The 17,227-nt window shown below is 37.9% G+C and overlaps 2 protein-coding genes across 5 annotated transcripts in view; one reads left to right on the top strand and one right to left on the bottom strand.

Moving 5' to 3' along the window:
* Window positions 1–11,559, top strand: part of Slc2a12 (solute carrier family 2 member 12) — a 51,915-nt gene extending 40,356 nt beyond the window's left edge. For all 4 annotated transcript variants that reach the window (XM_048798578.1, XM_048798571.1, XM_015501443.2 and 1 more), the window contains one exon: window positions 9,578–11,559. In XM_048798578.1, the coding sequence (XP_048654535.1) occupies window positions 9,578–9,588 (11 nt within the window). In that variant the 3' untranslated portion in view covers window positions 9,589–11,559. The remainder of the gene's footprint in view (window positions 1–9,577) is intronic.
* A 1,844-nt stretch (window positions 11,560–13,403) lies between these two features.
* The window catches only part of Tbpl1 (TATA-box binding protein like 1), a 25,653-nt gene continuing 21,829 nt past the window's right edge, over window positions 13,404–17,227 (bottom strand). The window contains exons 5-7 of the mRNA XM_015501451.2: window positions 16,258–16,361; window positions 16,070–16,164; window positions 13,404–13,940 (exon numbers count right to left, since the gene is read on the bottom strand). Of these exons, the coding sequence (XP_015356937.1) occupies window positions 13,861–13,940; window positions 16,070–16,164; window positions 16,258–16,361 (279 nt within the window). The 3' untranslated portion in view covers window positions 13,404–13,860. The remainder of the gene's footprint in view (window positions 13,941–16,069; window positions 16,165–16,257; window positions 16,362–17,227) is intronic.

Genomic DNA, 17,227 nt, shown 5'->3' with positions numbered 1-17,227 from the left:
TTGAGACAGAACGAGAGTTTCTTATATGATATAAGCATTTAAAAAACGGGGTAAATGAATTTAAATAATTTAATTCAGTAGTGGGCCATGGAAAACTTTCTTTTAGTAACACAACTCAAAGCTCTTAACTGCCAAAATGGATGGCCTGGGGGAAGAGGTGACACATAGGAGTAGGAATGAAGGCCAACTTGTTTCTTTCCTTAGGATCAAATCATTACACATAGAAATGTAGGGATATTTATTATTGGGTATTAATATAACAGGAAAAATCACATTGTTGACTTGTGATTCTTTTATGAGTTGTGATTTTCATTTAAAAACGTTTAATACACTTAGAGGGAAATATGCTTACAGAAACTGTGGGCATACTGATCCTCTAGTTTTTATCTGAAGGAAGAATAAGCCTGATAGGTGAATTGATGGTGGGTATATATGTTGAGATTTTAAAAATATTTTACTTTAGTAAGCAGAAAAACTCTTCTTAATTTAAGCCATAAGGTAATTATCAAATGGTAGGGCTAAGTTTTGATACAGATGAGGTTATTTTTTTTAAAGTAAAATAAAAACAAAAATGATTCATTTACAGTGAGAAATACAGAAAGGCTATATATCCTCAGCCTGACCAGCACACTGCCTGGTTTTATGCAAGTTGAAGTCAAATAATTAGCATAGGCTCTGAACAAGATTATTAATTACAGATATTTGATTTGAATCATTACTGGCCTCAGACCTCAGTAACTCAATGCCTCCACCTGGAACTGGAAACCTTCCTGACAGATTCAGGCCATTTCCAGTACTGAGATACCAGGACACCAGTGACTTGCATATCCATTGGTCTCTGCCTTTGCTTTTCCTCCTTCCCTGTTCTGGTTTCACTTCAGTTACCTATTGCTACATAACAAATCATCCCACTATATTGCCTAACACAACAGCTGCTGTTTCCCATGACCCTTTGGCATGGCTGGGTGGTGCTGCCTGTTTCACTTGGATTCACTCATGGGCTATGTGGGTGAGATGGTCAGATGCACTGCAAGGCCCATGATCACATCTGGCTGCATTGAGTGGGTAGGTGGTGGTAGGTGCTGGTGGTCAGTAGGGAGCTTCAGTGCTCCTGCACATGGCTTCCCATCTTCTAGGAAGCAAATGTGGCTTTCTCTCATGCAACACTGCAAGGTGGTGGAGGCTGAAACTCCAAGGCCCTTTTGCATTCTGAAATTCATATATCTCATCTGTTTTCTGTTGCCATTAGAAGTAGTAGACCTTACTATTTTTTTTTTTTTAAGTACTGGGGACTGAATCCAGGGCCTTTGCATTTGCTAGGCAAATGCTCTACTACTGAGCCATATGCTCAGGCCCATACTTTATCTTTTGATGGAATGAAGGGCAAAGAATTTTTGACCACATCAAATCTACCACACCTACCTTATTTATTTATACATGCTGTGGGTTGAACTCAAGAACACTCCAGCTCTAAGCTACCCTCCCAGCCCTTATTACTTTTTTGAGACAAGGTCTCTCTAAGTTGCCCAAGCTTGCCTCATACTTGCAATCAAACTAAGTTTCCCAAATAGCTGGGATCACAGGATAGGCTACCGTACAAAGTCTACTCCTCCTTTTTTTTTTTAACTCTCTCTTTTAGCTCCCATGAAACAATCTTCTTGCCTAAATTTCCTTCTCCTCTCTGTCTTTTATGTCCTTATTTCTCCTTCTATTTCCACGTTAGTACTATCTCTCAAGACTTACAGCTACATCCCTATGCTTTAAGAGTCAATTCAAATCCTCAGCCTAAAACCCTAAGTAACCCAAACCTGGGAAGAATTCCTTTTTCCCAGACTTTCAATATTTCCTAGTCACATTTTCTCCTATTTTGCCTTAGCTAGCACTCTTACAATTAAACCTCTTTAGGTTGATGAAGTTTTGGTTTCCATGAATGCTCTTTATCCATTATCTTTCTTACATAACCTCGATAGTATCTAGCGTCACACTGATTCCTAGCAGATGACTGAAAAATATTTGCAATCTACTGTGATAAGTTACTTATATTGAAGGAACTGGGACATCTCCCAAGATTCAAAGACTAAACTAGTATACAGTGTCAATCACTGATTTGAGACACAGAGGGGAAGAAAGAACAGGTTCGGGAGTCGGAATCTCGTGGGGGTTTAAGGGTAATGCTGAGCTCAGTTTGTACATATTACATTTGGGGTGACTATGGGACAGGAAGATGGAAGGGAAAGAATGCAAGCCCCATCAGGACCAGAGTTTTGGGGAAGTATCCACATAGGGGATAGAAAATGGCTGTTCAACACATAGGTATGTAGGTATTAGGTATGCAGGCAAGGTCAGAGTAGGGTACCTTTTGTGGAGCCTAAGCTTTTGAGAGTCCTATTTAAGAAACTATTACAAGTTATGAAATGCAAAATTGGGTGTGACTGTGTGAGTCTTGGAAAAGGCTAGGAAGAGAGAGGCCTGGAGGCTCTCACTGGCCTCATCATCAGTCCATTTGAAGCATATGCCCTCTCAAATTACCCATTTACTATCTTCAGAAGCCAAATTCCTTTAAAAACAGAGGTTCGTTAAAATTCTTGTTAAGGACTGGGGCTGTAGCTCAGTGGCAGAGCACTTGCCTAGTATGTATGAGGCACTGGGTTTGATCTTCAGCACCATATAAAAATTAAAAAAATAATCTTATTTGCCGCAGTCTGGCTGGGCACAATCAGGAGCCACTTGTCAAAAGAAACTAACTTTATTTTTAGAACCACACACACCAAACAAAACAGCCTCTCAGGAAAAACCCTCAGAGCCTCAACTGCCACCACTGGCTTTCCACAAGCCTCTCTCTCCCACACAAGCTTCTCTCCACCTCCCACAATCCTCCTGCTCTTGAGGCCGATTGGCTGGGTCACGTGGGCAGAGCCAAAAAAGTCCCCCAATGAGCAGCTCCGTGGTCTGAAAGGGCAGGGAAACAGCCCAATGAGCATCACCGCAGAGGAGCCAATCAGCTAGATGTTGCTGGGGCCGAGGAGCCAATCAGCTAGATGTTGCTGGGGCCGCTGTGAGCCAATCATCAGCCGGCAGCTGGAAGTTTGCTGGCAGCTGGAAGTTTGCTGGGGCCCCTTCGGCTGTGGCTCTCAACACTTATTAACAGCACTAACTAAAAAATTGAGGCAGGGAGAAAGCAGTAACAAATTGCTACTTGAAAGAATTATTATGTTTATTCTATGAATTGAATGAAACTAAGGGTCTGTTACTATCACTCCCTATTTTATTTTACTCTTTAAAGAGTCAAATTAGAGCTGGGTGTCGTGGAGCATGCCTTTAATCCAAATAGCTCGGGAGGTTGAGGCAGGAGTTCAAAGCCAGCCTCAGCAAAAGTGAGGTACTAAGCAACTCAGTGAGACCCTGTCTCTAAATAAAGTACAAAATGGGGCTGGGATGTGGCTCAGTGGTTGAGTGCCCCTGAGTTAAAACCCTGGTACCCCTTCCCCCCCCAAAATAGTCAAATTTGAAAGCAGGGAGCTGTGCACAACTGAAGATCAAGAGACTTTCAGATCTCTTTCATATAGGGTTGTCAAATGTATCATATTGCAAACCAAATGAAAATTTGAAGACAGAATTTAAGAAAATGCAATCTTTTCATCTAGTGGGCTTCCAGAATGAGACATTTCTTAAGAACATATGATTTGGATGTCTAAAACTCAACAAAGCTTATGAATTCAGAATCTAGGGTGGGGAAAGAACCTGTCTAAAGAAGGACATTTATGACTTGTGAAATGTTTCTGAAAGAATCATGTTTCTGTTACTTTTGAGTTGTGCAATTCCTCAAATGCAGGCTCCCTCAAAGAAAGCTGTAAATCATAAATTAAGAATGTACCAAAGCTGAAGGTATGGTGAACCTAAATGACACTTTGAGGTTTGGGCTGAAGGACAAAAATAGATAAGGACATTGGGGCAGAGAAATATGAAAGATAAGACAGAAACAATTCTGCACTTTCAGTTCTAGCCACAATAGAATACTAGGTGTGTACCATAGGGAAGCCCAGTACTGAGGGCACAAACAGAAAAGAATTTACTTCTAGAAATCTTTGCTAACACCTATTTATGCAATACAAGAAAGCCCAGGGTTTTTCTTTGCTTGATGCAGTAGGTTAGCAAAAGAATTTAAAATAAAGATGAAAGCAGACTAAATTATGTAAACTGACCAAAGTATGTATGAAGCATATCTCAAACAAGCTTCCCTGGAGAGAAATGTCCAAGCGAATAAAATAAAATAACCACAAAAGTCATGGTATTGATGAGTTTTCAAACAGCTAAGGAAATGAGGGGCAAAGCCCATGGACCTTGCTAGTACAGAGAAGCTGCAGTGAACTTGAAGACTTAGGAAGCACACTCCTAAGCTAAGGAAGTCTTTAGGAATTTAGAAGTTAATAAAACAGTGAATCAACTTTTGAAATCTGTGATAAGTTGTCCTAAGGAGTAAGAAAGGAAACTATTTATAATATTAGATGAACTTCAATTTTGATACTACACATTGCTTAATATTTTCCTCTCTCACATTTGGAGTTGGGTTCTTTTACTTCTATTTCTAAAAAGCTGAGAAAACAAATATTCTTCCAAGGATGTTAAGTTTCTTATAAAATAAACAGTGACTCAGCTGAGAGGTCAGAAAAGATTTCCTCAACAATATAATTTGAAAGGATTTTATTTTGAATATCTGCCCTGCCAGCTACAAACTCAGAATGGGACATTTGCCATGTTTGCTTTTTCAACTGTGATTTTATTCTGCTCCCCCGGCCCCCAATTTCAATGGGAATAAATAGAAAAAAACCCAAACAAGTTAATGTGTTATAAATATTTTAGTTCGAAAGCTTAAATTACATTTCACTTCTAACAGTCAATGTGATGTGGCCATTCTTTCATTCATTCATGAGACTATTTATTTTCAATATTGATTTAGCATCTGTTATGTGCCAGGTACTGATTCTAGGTACTGAGACACTATCAGTCAGAAAAACTGCCACAAGAATGAAAATAGAGTAAGTCTAAGTGGTTAGGGGATCATTTGAATGATAATCCAAGAAGGTACCCTGAGAGGTAACTTTTAAGATAAAATCTGGGTGATAATAAAAGACAGGAGGAAAGAGAATTCAGGCAGAGAACAGTAAGTGCAAAGGGTACTCAGAAACACGCTTGGCCTGTTCCAGGAATGGAAAGAAGTCTTGGAGGCTGTTGCCTTTAAATTAAGTTAAAATGCAGGTGGAGACCAGTTGAGTAGGGCTTGGCTGGCTGAGGAGTTTGGGCTTCATTCTAAATGCAATGGGAAGCTACTAAAGGGTTCTAAGTGGGACAGTGACAGGACCCAGTGGGCATTATTTTTAGGTACGTCCAAATGAGCATCTGCAGTCACCTAGCTGAGTGGAGAAGCACAGAAGCACAGTGCTAGACTTATTTTCGGTCATGGCCACTGACCTCAAGTGACCCTCAGTGCTGCCAACACATGCCCCTTGGTTATTCAGTCTGCCTCTGCCCTGGACAACTGCTCAATACCACCTTTCTCTGGAAACCTCTGGACCTCCTCAGTATCTAACCATGCTCTTGCTTTTCAGGTTACCAAGAAAGTGGACATAATCAGGAAGGAACTTCCACCACATTCCACGTCAACCCATGCACCAGTATTTGCACCCACCCCTCAGGGTTCTCAGTATCAACTCCATCACTCTTAGAGGCCAACCCCATCATGCCCTCCCCTCTCACCTTCTCTAGCACATTCTCCAATCTGTTCTTTACATTCTTTCTGCCCACCCCTGAGTCATCATATTTTTTATAAGGTCTTCTGACTGCACCTTTCTTTCCAGCTTTTGTATTTATAGCAAAGTCCTTCTAAAGTTCTGTCATCATTCTTGTGTACCAACTCCAATGAGGATTTTATGACCTCCACTACCCTGAAATGGCTCTTTTTAACACCTTAAAGTCCTCTCAGTCTTATTCCTCCTCTTACACCATCTTCACGTCCATCCCATGGTTGGATTGAGGAAAGTCCGTCCTCCTTGCCAAAATATCAGCTTCACTGCCTTCAAGGACTCATTTTTTGGTTGGGTCCACACCAGTCCCTGACTCAGCTTCAGCTAGGGCCATCATCTCTCTCTCTCAGAGTTGGTGAACCCGGGGGCTTAGTCCTGTGACCACTTCTCTATCACACTTACTGGCTTGATGATCTCGATGGTCTGTATTATCAATATGCCAGGGACTGTAAGTTTACAGTCTAGCTGTTTATCTAAGTTTATCTCTAGCTCAGATCCACTCCTGAATTTGGACTCCAATCGTTTTCCGAATGTCTACCAGATAGGCTTAGCATGTCCTAAATTAAACCTGTGTTTTGCCAAACTTATTCTACTCAGTTGTCAAACTTTTACTTCTCCTTGCTCTGCCACAAACCTTGGGGTCTCCCTGAATCAGTCTCTCTCTCACCCCATGTTCAGTCTATCAGGACGCTGTCTTGGCTCTTATTTAAAGAGTGTATCTTCTGCTACTACCCAGATCTGAGTAATCATGAACTACCCAGATCTGAGTAATCATGAACTCCTTTCTGTATTACTGCACTAGCCACCCTACCTGATGCTTTCCCTTCCTCATCCCCCTTACATCTTTTCTTTACACAGCAGCCAGAGTGATCCCTTTACTTTCTATCTAGCATAAAAGCATTACCACAGCCTCGAAGCCCTGCTCTGCTCCCCTCACCCCCTTTACTCTCACAGCCACTCTGGTCTTTCTGCTATACCCCAGGCTCACCAGGCATGTTCAAGACTCAGGGGCTTTGTATTTGTCTTCTGTCTAGTTTCCTTCCCTTAGATATCCACCTGTCTCACTGTTCCAGTTTCCACTTTTTCTGTCACCCTATTTAAGATCACTATTGTGTCCCAGACTTTCCAACTTAAGTTTGGAAACACTGAAAACTGAAACGCTCATTGACTTGGCTTATCTCATTACATTTAAATTTGTTGAGTGCAGATAATTTTGTGTATTTTGTTCACTGATGTTTCCCAGCCCCTTGGCATACAGCTGAAGCTCTCTGTTGGATGAATGAATGAACTGGATACAGGCGTAGGCAATGGAGTAGTTGGCATGACACATTAGCATGGCATGACACATCAAGTTTTAGTTTGAGAAACTGCACGGATGAAGGGATAAGGAAGCCGAAAGAGGCCTAGGCTTCAGGGTGCAGGCGACGACAGAGTCTGTTTTGGATATATTAATTTGGAGATGTTCATTAGACGTTGAGTAAAGATACAGATCAGTAAGCAGTTGGATACCTAAGTCTGAGACCCTTTAGAGTAAATGTGGGTGGCCATCAGTTTGTAGGTGGTATTGAAGTCATGAAACCAGAGATCATCCAGTTGGAGAGCAGAGAGAAAGGAATGAAGCCCAAGACCAAGTCCTAGATTATGTCAACACGCAGGGGTCAAGCAGAGGAGAGGGAATATCAGAAAGGCCTGGAAAGTAGTGAGGCTGGAGGGAAGCTAAGAATACAAGTCACTGAGGCCAAAAGACTTTTGTTGTAAGTGGCAAGACCAGGGAGGCCAAGTATAAACAGGGAGGTGATCACTGGCTTGTGAGGCTAAATGTCAGTGGAATAAGAACAGAAGGTGACCAAAGAGGATGGAGAAAGAAGTGAAGACACCAGCTAGAATCCGTTCCCTGAAGTTCTGCTCTGAAGGGGAGCAGACAAGTGGGTGGTCGTCACACCCTCCGCTGTCCTTACCCATCACTCCTACCATTCACCAACACCCCACTCACTTTTGCACCCTTCCTTTCTGGCTTACTTTCTCAAAAACCTGCACTTGGACAAATCTTGACAACCTCCCAGAACTGGAAACCACTGGGCAGCCACTGTCCATGTTCTCACTTTCTTTCGTTCTTCTGCTGCTCAGGTCCATGGATGGCCACCATAGCCATTCCCTTTTCTGTCTCTTTTCCTTCCCTTGCCCTCCCCTGACTATCATTCGGGCAAACTTCAGTTCTGATTAAACCAAATTTTAGCTTATTTTACCCTTTATCTGAGGAGCTAAATGTGGCTGTAGAAAACATACAATTACGCTGACCAGTCTTGTTTTAAATTTACAAGAACAATTTTCAAGCAGGTCTTTAGGAATGCCCTGCAATCTACTGTGGCTCCCTGGTGTGCTGACTTTCCTATTTTACCAGGTGAATTACCTCACAGCTACATTCTCTCATCAAGCCTCCAGAACTGCCTCCCACTTTCTGTTGATGACTCTTTTTAGTGTACTGAGAAAACAGAAATAAAAAAGACCACCTCATCCTCTTGCCATGAGATCTACTAACCTACCCACATCTGTGCCTACTCTGCTGTGATGCAAAGGCCCGTGCTTTCATTTGTGCACAGACCCACTACCATCCATCTCCTCTTTGGTGGGATTTTTTCTCTCACACAAAAAACTGCACTATTCTGCACTAAAAAAACAAAACAAAACAAAACAAAAAAAAACCCTCCCTGGACTCAAATTCCCAAGCACCAACCAATATCCCTGCTTGTACCTTTCAGTTCTCTGGAATTCTTATCCCAGTTTCTGACCTAATCCTCCCCTCCCCTACCCAGGGTTTAACCCAGGGGCACTTAACCACTGAGCCACATCCCCATCCCTTTTTTTATGTTTATTTGGAGACAGGGTCTTGCTAAATTGCTTAGGGCCTCTAACTTTGAACTTACGATTCTCCTGCCTCAACCTCCTAAGCCACTGGGATTGCAGGAGTGTGCCACTGTGCCCGGCCCCATGTTACTGTATAATACAATCTCTCCCCCAAAGTCATTCTTTTCCCTTTTTACTGCTTACTTTTCCCACCAGCACTTTTACTTAAATTATATGCTTACATGCTTGTCTCCCCTGGGAAAACCTAAGCTTTGAAAGCAGGAGTCTTTATGCAGTTCCATCCTTACCACCTACCAGGGCACAGCCACTTGATTAAGTGGTTAAATTATAGAAAAAAGATATTTGAAAGATATTTGTAAAATAAAGATAAAATACTAAAGCATATTTTATGCTGGTGGGAATAACCTTATAGAAAAGAACTTATTCATGCAGAAATGAGTGGATAATAAAGAAGCCAAAATATATAGATGTAAATACAGGCGTAGTGGTGGAATCGGAGAAATGGAAGAAAATGATAGGACTTGGGATAAAATCTCCACTAGTTATTTTTTATTTTTTGCAGTACTAAGGATTGAACCCAGGGCCTTGTACATGTGAGGCAAGAGCTCTACCAAATGAGCTAAATCCCCAGCCCTCACTGGTTCTCTTTCTAACCCTTGGAAGCCTGGCCTGCAGAGTCATAGGAGTTGTGTTCTGAGAACATACCCTAACTTACACCTTACTTTTTGCAAGAAATTGACCCAGGTTCTAGGGTTTATATATTTCATGATATAAGAGGCTTCACAATAAAACATTTTTGCATAGCTAAAACATTAAAACTCCAGGATGATTTAAAAAATAAAAGCATGCCTATTTTTTTCAAGTATGGAAACTAAGAATGACATTTTCATGAGTGCTTCTTTCTCTTTCAGGAACTATGTGAAAAACAACATTTGTTTTATGAGTCATCACCAAGAAGAATTAATGCCAACACAGCTTCAAAAAAGAAAACCCCAAGAGCAGCTCCTGGAGTGTAAAAAGCTGTGTGGAAGGGGACAACCAAAGCAGCTTTCTCCAGAGACCTAATGGCCTCAAGGCCTTAGGAATGCTGATACAGGATGAAAGCACTACCAGTGGCATATTTACCCTCCTCTCCCCACACCCAGGTTTTTATTCAGTGTCGTAAGCTATTTTTAAAGGGACACCTGAAATTATAGACTTCCTTTAATTCCCTCTTCCCCAAAGGAATCTCAAAAGGTAGATGAGATACATGGCCCTAATTTTTTTTTTTTTTTTTTTGAGCAAGATATCAGGTTAAAGAAAATACTGGCTGGTTCAATACTTTCTCCTTCACACCGCAGGCTTTTAAAGACTAAATCCTAGTAAAGAGATCAACCTTTGCCTTAAGCTATGTATGGAGGCCAGTTGCAGCTTTATTATTCAGAAACACAAGTGTTCTGGATCCAAGCTTACATTTTTGCCTACTAAGATACTATTTGCACTGGGTCTCGTGTAAAACAAGAACCAGGACACGCAATGTAGACAATTTAGTTACACACGTGTTCTAGATTAGGATAGGCTCCCGGCTAGGATTTTGTGGTAATTCCTAGTTACAGTTCTACAAGAATAAAGATTATGGGAGCTTATCTTATGAATTATGAAGTAAAATTTAATGCAAAATATACTACTATTATGACTTTCATGTTAATATAAAATATTAAAAGAAAATTCTGTGTAATACTTGAGAAAAATAAGCATTTTCCATTTTTTTAAATGATTAAAGAGGAAAATTTTAAAATCTTGGGACCATATTTATTTAGAAGTAGCTATTAGTAAAACACCAGAAAAGGAATCAGTCCATTAGGTTATTTATCTAAATCTCTAAGCAATTAGGTTTATGTTATTAGGTCAAACCTATAAATTTTCTCCTTGGAAGACTCTCATAATTTTTAGTAATCCATGGTTTCCTGCAATTCCTCCCATGTCTCAGGAATATCTCTACCTCAGGTTATGGCAGAGAGGCTATAAATGATGCTGACGTTCAGAACAATACAAACATAATAAATGACATTCAGAAATTAGGACAATTCCCTATGTTCTTCTCTGTGATGAAACAAGAGATGGCCAACCAAACCAGCAAACATCCAGTGGGTTTTTTACCCAACAGTAATGAATTGCTCTATTCTGCATTTCTCCAGTTGAATTTAAGACTAGATAAGGTATTTCATCAAGAGAATTCAGAATGAAAGAAAATCCATAATAAAGAATCTAGAACCACTTAAGTAGAAACCCATTAGATTACTAATATAAACTATGGAAGACACACAAAAACTTTTAATGCATGAACAACCTAACGAAAAATAATTTTTAAAAATGATTGATCATAAGAGAATCCTACGTATCAAAACCCCAGTATTTAGCTAACAAACTGTCCCAGTTTGATAAAAGGTACATGATCTACTAAATTCATTTAAAAAGTGGAAAAGACTATAAATCTATATAAATAGTAAATCATTAATATCAAAGACTCAGGAAAATGACTAAAAGTCTGGTTCTGAGATGTACCATCTAAATTAAAAGTTGGCAGGAAGGAGCAAAATAGATATTGATTCCCTCATATGCAAATTAGAGTGTGCTTTTGTTTTGGAACAAGAAGGCAAAATGTGTTCTGCAGTTTAACTTAAGAGTTACATGCCAGGATTTTAAAAATACAAGTCAGGTTTTCATGTTATCTTGGTTTTGTTTGTTTTTTTCTAAGCATCACAGATTGTTTAAGGTATTTTTTTTTTTTTAAATTGTAACGTAATTCCTTTCAAGTTCAAACACCATTTACACTTAAGCTATTTCTTGGTTTGGCCATTCATTGCAAATGGGCAGAAAATAAACCAAGATGGTTTACTACTTGTGACTTCAACTTCAGTGTCTTAAACATTCTCTTATATTTTCCTTTTATCATCCTGAGTCTGTGAGCAGGCCATTTTGTCTTCAGATTCATTTTTACCCAATACCTGTCCCCCACACCCATCAAATGAAGCCTTTTGGTTTTCAAAAATAAAAAGGGGGTAATACTTATAATTTGTATGTATATATTCACAGCTTTTATTTATATAAAAAATGTACAGTACTTGTGGAAAGCCAGAAGACATCAGACAAACTTGCTTCTTCCCAGCTTTGTCATACTTAGTGGATCACCCACAAACACTGCCAGGTGGTGAGCATACATGTAGCAACCTAAATCCAGACTTGTTCAGGCTAGCTTTCCTCTTCATCAGATAAAGCATTTTCATTTCTACTGATCTGCAAGGTTCTCAAGTCATCTGAATACTGAAAATGTTAAATTACCTGGATCTGCACCTTAGTTGCATAATTCTCCCCCCCCCCCACTCTTTTTTGTGAACACTGCAGGACAGTTTACTTATGACTGGTTATTAAAACTAAGTGGAAAAATCTCAAATTTAAAAAAGTCTACCTATAATTCTTTCATCTAGTAATATTCTTTGTATTTATGAGTTTAGCTATCCTACTGATCTTGAAATGAAGCAAATAAACACAAATGTAGGGGAAAAAAAGAATAAAATTCTAAAACACACACTTGAATCTTTCATAAGAAATAAAGTATAAAAGTTAGCTTTTGCCTCCTACATTTGAGGGAGTGACAGGGTAGGGGAAGGCTTTGAGAGAAAGAAGATAAAAATAAACAGAAAATATATTGTTCAGTGCAGTGCTTAAGCTAGGTTTTCAAGGTTTTATAATATGGTATGGAAAATGTACTGAACATGAAGGTTCAGATGTTGTAAGATTTTACAAATGTTTCAAGACATTTTGGTAATTCAGGTTTTCGGGACACTGTTGGAATACTGATTTTACTAAACTTCTACTGAGAAGCTGATTCAATTCTACACAGCTGTATTTCTTGGTAAAACCATTGTTAATTATGCTAAACTCCTAAATGTAAGAAGAGTGCAACTGCAGACTGATCGATCCTGTGCTACCATTCCAAGGCTCAGGGTGAGCCAGAGGCCACTGCTTCATAAACACTTATTTATAATAATTTTAAGCATTGCAATCCTATACACTGAATTGCCACTCTTTAGCTCCATTAAATAAGACACAGTAAAGGGAAAGACATAACTTGCAAAATGGCTTTCAAGTTCAAGTTCAACTATATTATAATTATACTGTGGCACAGAGGCAGCTTGTGGGCACTTCTTGTTAAAACTACACAATGTTATCAACTTCTGACAGGACTCTTAATATAGCCTTGAGCACCAAGAACCTTAATCACTTCCCTACAACTACAGAGTCTCTCCAGAATAACAAAGGTAACAGATGAGGTACCACCCATCACAGCTTCTTTCTCATATTCATCTAGTGGGAAAGAGGCTTCTTTTTTAAAAACTACAATTTCTTAACTCTTAAAAGTTATTTAACATTTTCTATCATATTAAATTAGTAACATAAAACATTATCCTTTATAAAGTCCTACCCAGTTCCCTAGAGTATATACAAGTGTTTACTTCTAATCCCCAAGAAAAAAATTTCCTATTTGTTATTTGGTAACAGAGCATGAAAAGATACTTTACACACACAGCATATACATATATATATATATATATACAAAATACACTTCAAAAATAAGCTAACACACTTTAGCCGAAGTCTAAACTTGCATAGATTTAAAAAAAAAGAATTATGAATACAATTTTTGTTAAAATAGAAAATGGGGAATAAAAGTTACAGAATGGATATGAATAAAGATCTTTTCCAAACTTTTATTTGTGCACATTCAATTGAAAAAGATAACTTTTACAGGTTCTTTGGTGCCCATATTCAGCATACAAAAATGTAAAAGACTATTCACAAATAAAACACATTAGCTCAAACTGGAAAAAAATTACAATGACAACAATAAAACAATTTAAGGTAGTGCACATTGTGACAGCTCTGCTTATGGGGACATGAGAATTACTGCGAAAATAAATAGAATGTCCTTTTGTAAAAGCAGCAATGTCATGTCTTGTAAACTTCCTTTTTATATTACAGCAAAGTTTGAAATAAAATCCAAAGGGACTGGAGCTTACACTGTAGCTGTGAGTGAATAAAAGAGTCTATTTCCTCAATTACTGTTGGTCCAGTTTTCCTTTTGCTTTGAGTCCAATGTGCAGCAGGTTTTAAAAGGTGCTCAGTTAGAGATTCTAACCAATTAAGTGATGAGTTATAAAATTTCTTTCCTGCTTTCAAACACAAATGGGTATATTTGTTCCACAGCAGTAGCCACAGCCTTTACATTGGGCCCTGAAATGAACACAATTGAAAAGGTTGAGAAGAGCTGAGAAGCTAGGAAATACTGATTTTTCAGTTAAAAATATCATCTACTTTAGAATATCAAATTCACATACATCATCATACAAACAACCACAAAAAGAATCAAGAAAAAAATTTTAATAAGAATCAGAGAACACAATTTTTTGTGTGTGCATAATTAAAAGAAATCTGAAATACCAAATGTGTTATTCATTTTGTTTTAGGGTACCAGTATGAAAAGAAGTAAAAATAAACAAACAAAACTACGGAGGAGAATAAAAAGCACAAAAATATGCACAGGGAAGAATAATACACAGAACTAGACACCCACTATCTTTTTTGGTTACTGTTTTCTGGCTTTTGGTTAGACTACAACTGAGACTCAGAGGAATATGGAGGAACATAGCAAAGTAAAATAAAGTTGCTATTGAAATATTGGCTTTTTTATACTATGTAGTCTAAAATTCCTCATAAATTTACTACTACTTGGAATGCATTTTTATTACTAATTTGGTCCCTGTAACCTCAGAGTTTATCCAAATCAATGAGTGGGGAAGGCAGTGAGGTAATGCTACATATAAATTAACCTGTACAGCTCTGGAACAACTTTTAAAAATATAATCTTTTATTTATTTAAGTAGCTAAAAACAAACAAAAAAAAAGGTATAAAAATATTTTCACAAAATTTCGAATAAAATGGTTTCACCAATGTATAATTACCCATTTTGAAAAACTGTGAATATTTACAGATCCACTCATTGTAGACTCTGAAGGTTTTGAACATGTCTTGTATTGGTCTGCTCTTTTCTGACTCACCTCACCTCACCCCCTCCATATAGAATAGAACTTTCCTCACAGAAACCACTCAGAAGGTGTTTCACTGAATTGTTAACATTTCACAGGATATTCCAGGTGTCCATGTATATTGCATGGTAATTAACTAGGTCGACTGTATTCAATTTGTTGTTATATTGTCTAATTGTCCATCAACTCAATAAACAGATTTTTACATATGAGTTGTTAACTCTATACTTAGCAGGACTTAACAGTACATTGTGGATATTCTTAGAAGTTCAGGCTCCAAAGTATAGAAACAGATAGCTGAAAGGGAACAAACAGACTTGTTCTCCACCACCCTGTTTTTAAGATTCAGGCAGGATCCTGGCAATTGGCTTTAAAAGTCCCCAAGGAAGATGTGAAAACCCACAGATGGTCAAAATTAAAATTTACTTGTTAATGTTTCTCTTCTAAGAATTAAAGGAATAAAAAGCCATTTTCCAAGACTAAAGAATTGTTCCTCAACTCAATTTTGCCTAACATGCACCTACTGGCTCTCATGCAATGCCTCTGCTTGATTCACAATCACAGCACCTTTAAGAATCATCTTGTATGCTAATGCTGCCCTTTGACATGTTTGCTAGTCTCCCAAAACTACTCCTTCCCAAATACTTGTTTTAATTTCAAAAGATATAACAAAACACATGTAACAAATAGGTACCAACTATATTTGGATATTCTAATTATGTAAAAATCTCTATGAAATTCAGAGACTGGGTTTCTCTTTGGTATTTTATAAGATATCATAAATTTAAAAAAATACTATGAAGATACATATTAGAATGTTCTTAAAAGCTCCAATCTGAAAACTAATGAAACGCCTATGGAGTACATTCGGACATTGGATTCTATACAACAATGAGAATGAATGATCTCACTAAGATAATGGAGAATGAAATTAGACACAAAACAGGATATAAAATGTACAAATAGTACAAAAGGAGGGAAGACTTATCTATAAGGTAAAAAGAAGACTTAGGGCTGGGGATGTGGCTCAAGTGGTAACGCGCTCGCCTAGCATGTGCGGGGTGCTGGGTTCGATCCTCAACACCACATAAAAATAAAATAAAATAAAGATGTTATGTCCACCGAAAAAACTAAAAAATAAATATTAAAAAAGTCTCTCTTTAAAAAAAAAAAAAGATCAGAAGACTTACTGCCCTTGAAGTGCAGAAGTAGTGACTGAAAGGGGACAAATTAGACATTATTTCTATCTTAGTGTACACATCTCTTATATTATTTGGTCTGTAATTGACAAGTTTGGTTTCAACATCACACATTACCTGTTACTGTGATACTTCCTGTTGAAAAAATCTGTAATGTAGCTCTTAGAGATTTTATCCGATAGCACACAGCAGGATGAAGTTCAGGTTCATAACTACATTTTAAAAATGCCAAAATTAATATGAATATTTACAGTCTGATGGGTAATCTCAAATTTTTAAGTTATCTTGATTCTTCAAAGACCTACCTGGCATGAGGTCTATTGTTCTTTGTGAATTCTGGCAAACGGATTTCAAAGGGCATGTTACAAACTGCCAAAACATTAACAACCTTAAAATCTGTAAATATTACCTTTGGGAGAGAAGTGAAACTCAGTGAATTATTTTGCAACAAAAGAATCTGCTCATCATGGCACTCTTTATTAACTTTCTACTCTTATATAGAGAACCAAACATCCTGAGCATGAATTTAGTATTATAAGTTGTTTAGTATTAAAAGCTGTAATTCAATGAAAGAAAAAAAGCTCAAAAACTTCATTTAAAAAAATAGTAAAATCTGAGATATCTGCATGATTAAAATGGCACATTTGAGGATTTTAAAATCTTGTATATAATTTGTTAATTTAAATGAGACAGTTTGAACTATCAAAGAAACAAGAATAGTAAGGAAAAAAATTAAAGCAAGAAATAGTAAAGAAAAAAGTTAAATTAATTCTTCCTTTTTAAAGGAGTCAAAATGGAAAAGCTGTCACTTTAAAAAGTCAGTAAATGGAGAGATTGTACATTGGATTCCAAAGGTCAGATGTCTTTCTAATATTCATTAAGGTAAAAAGACATGTCCTTGAATGTAACTAGAGGTTTATTTTCCTTGGGGGCTAGAATGATAACACTGTTTTTAAAAAGCTGGGTTTGCCCTCAGTGTTTCTAATGCTATTCTAAGAAAAGCAGTTCCCAGGCTGAAAATGTTCTCTTCACATTAATAACTTCAGCCACTCCTACCAACATCTTGAATTGTTTCATCTCCTTATCTTTTCCAACATTCCTCCTAAAACCACAATTTTGGGTGCACTGTCTATCCTCCAAGTCAGTATTACTTACACAAAGCAGTAGAAAGCCAGAAAAGTGTCAAATGGCCTCACTATCACATAGCTTCACCTTTAGACTTCTACTGCCACTCTCCTCAAGTGCCAGCATCCCCCAGACCCTGCCCCACTCCCC

Source organism: Marmota marmota, unplaced genomic scaffold, assembly GCF_001458135.2.
Source record: "Marmota marmota marmota unplaced genomic scaffold, marMar, whole genome shotgun sequence".
NCBI lineage: Eukaryota > Metazoa > Chordata > Mammalia > Rodentia > Sciuridae > Marmota > Marmota marmota.
The sequence above is the reverse complement of the archived record's forward strand: the minus strand, read 5'-3'. Positions and strand labels throughout refer to the sequence as shown.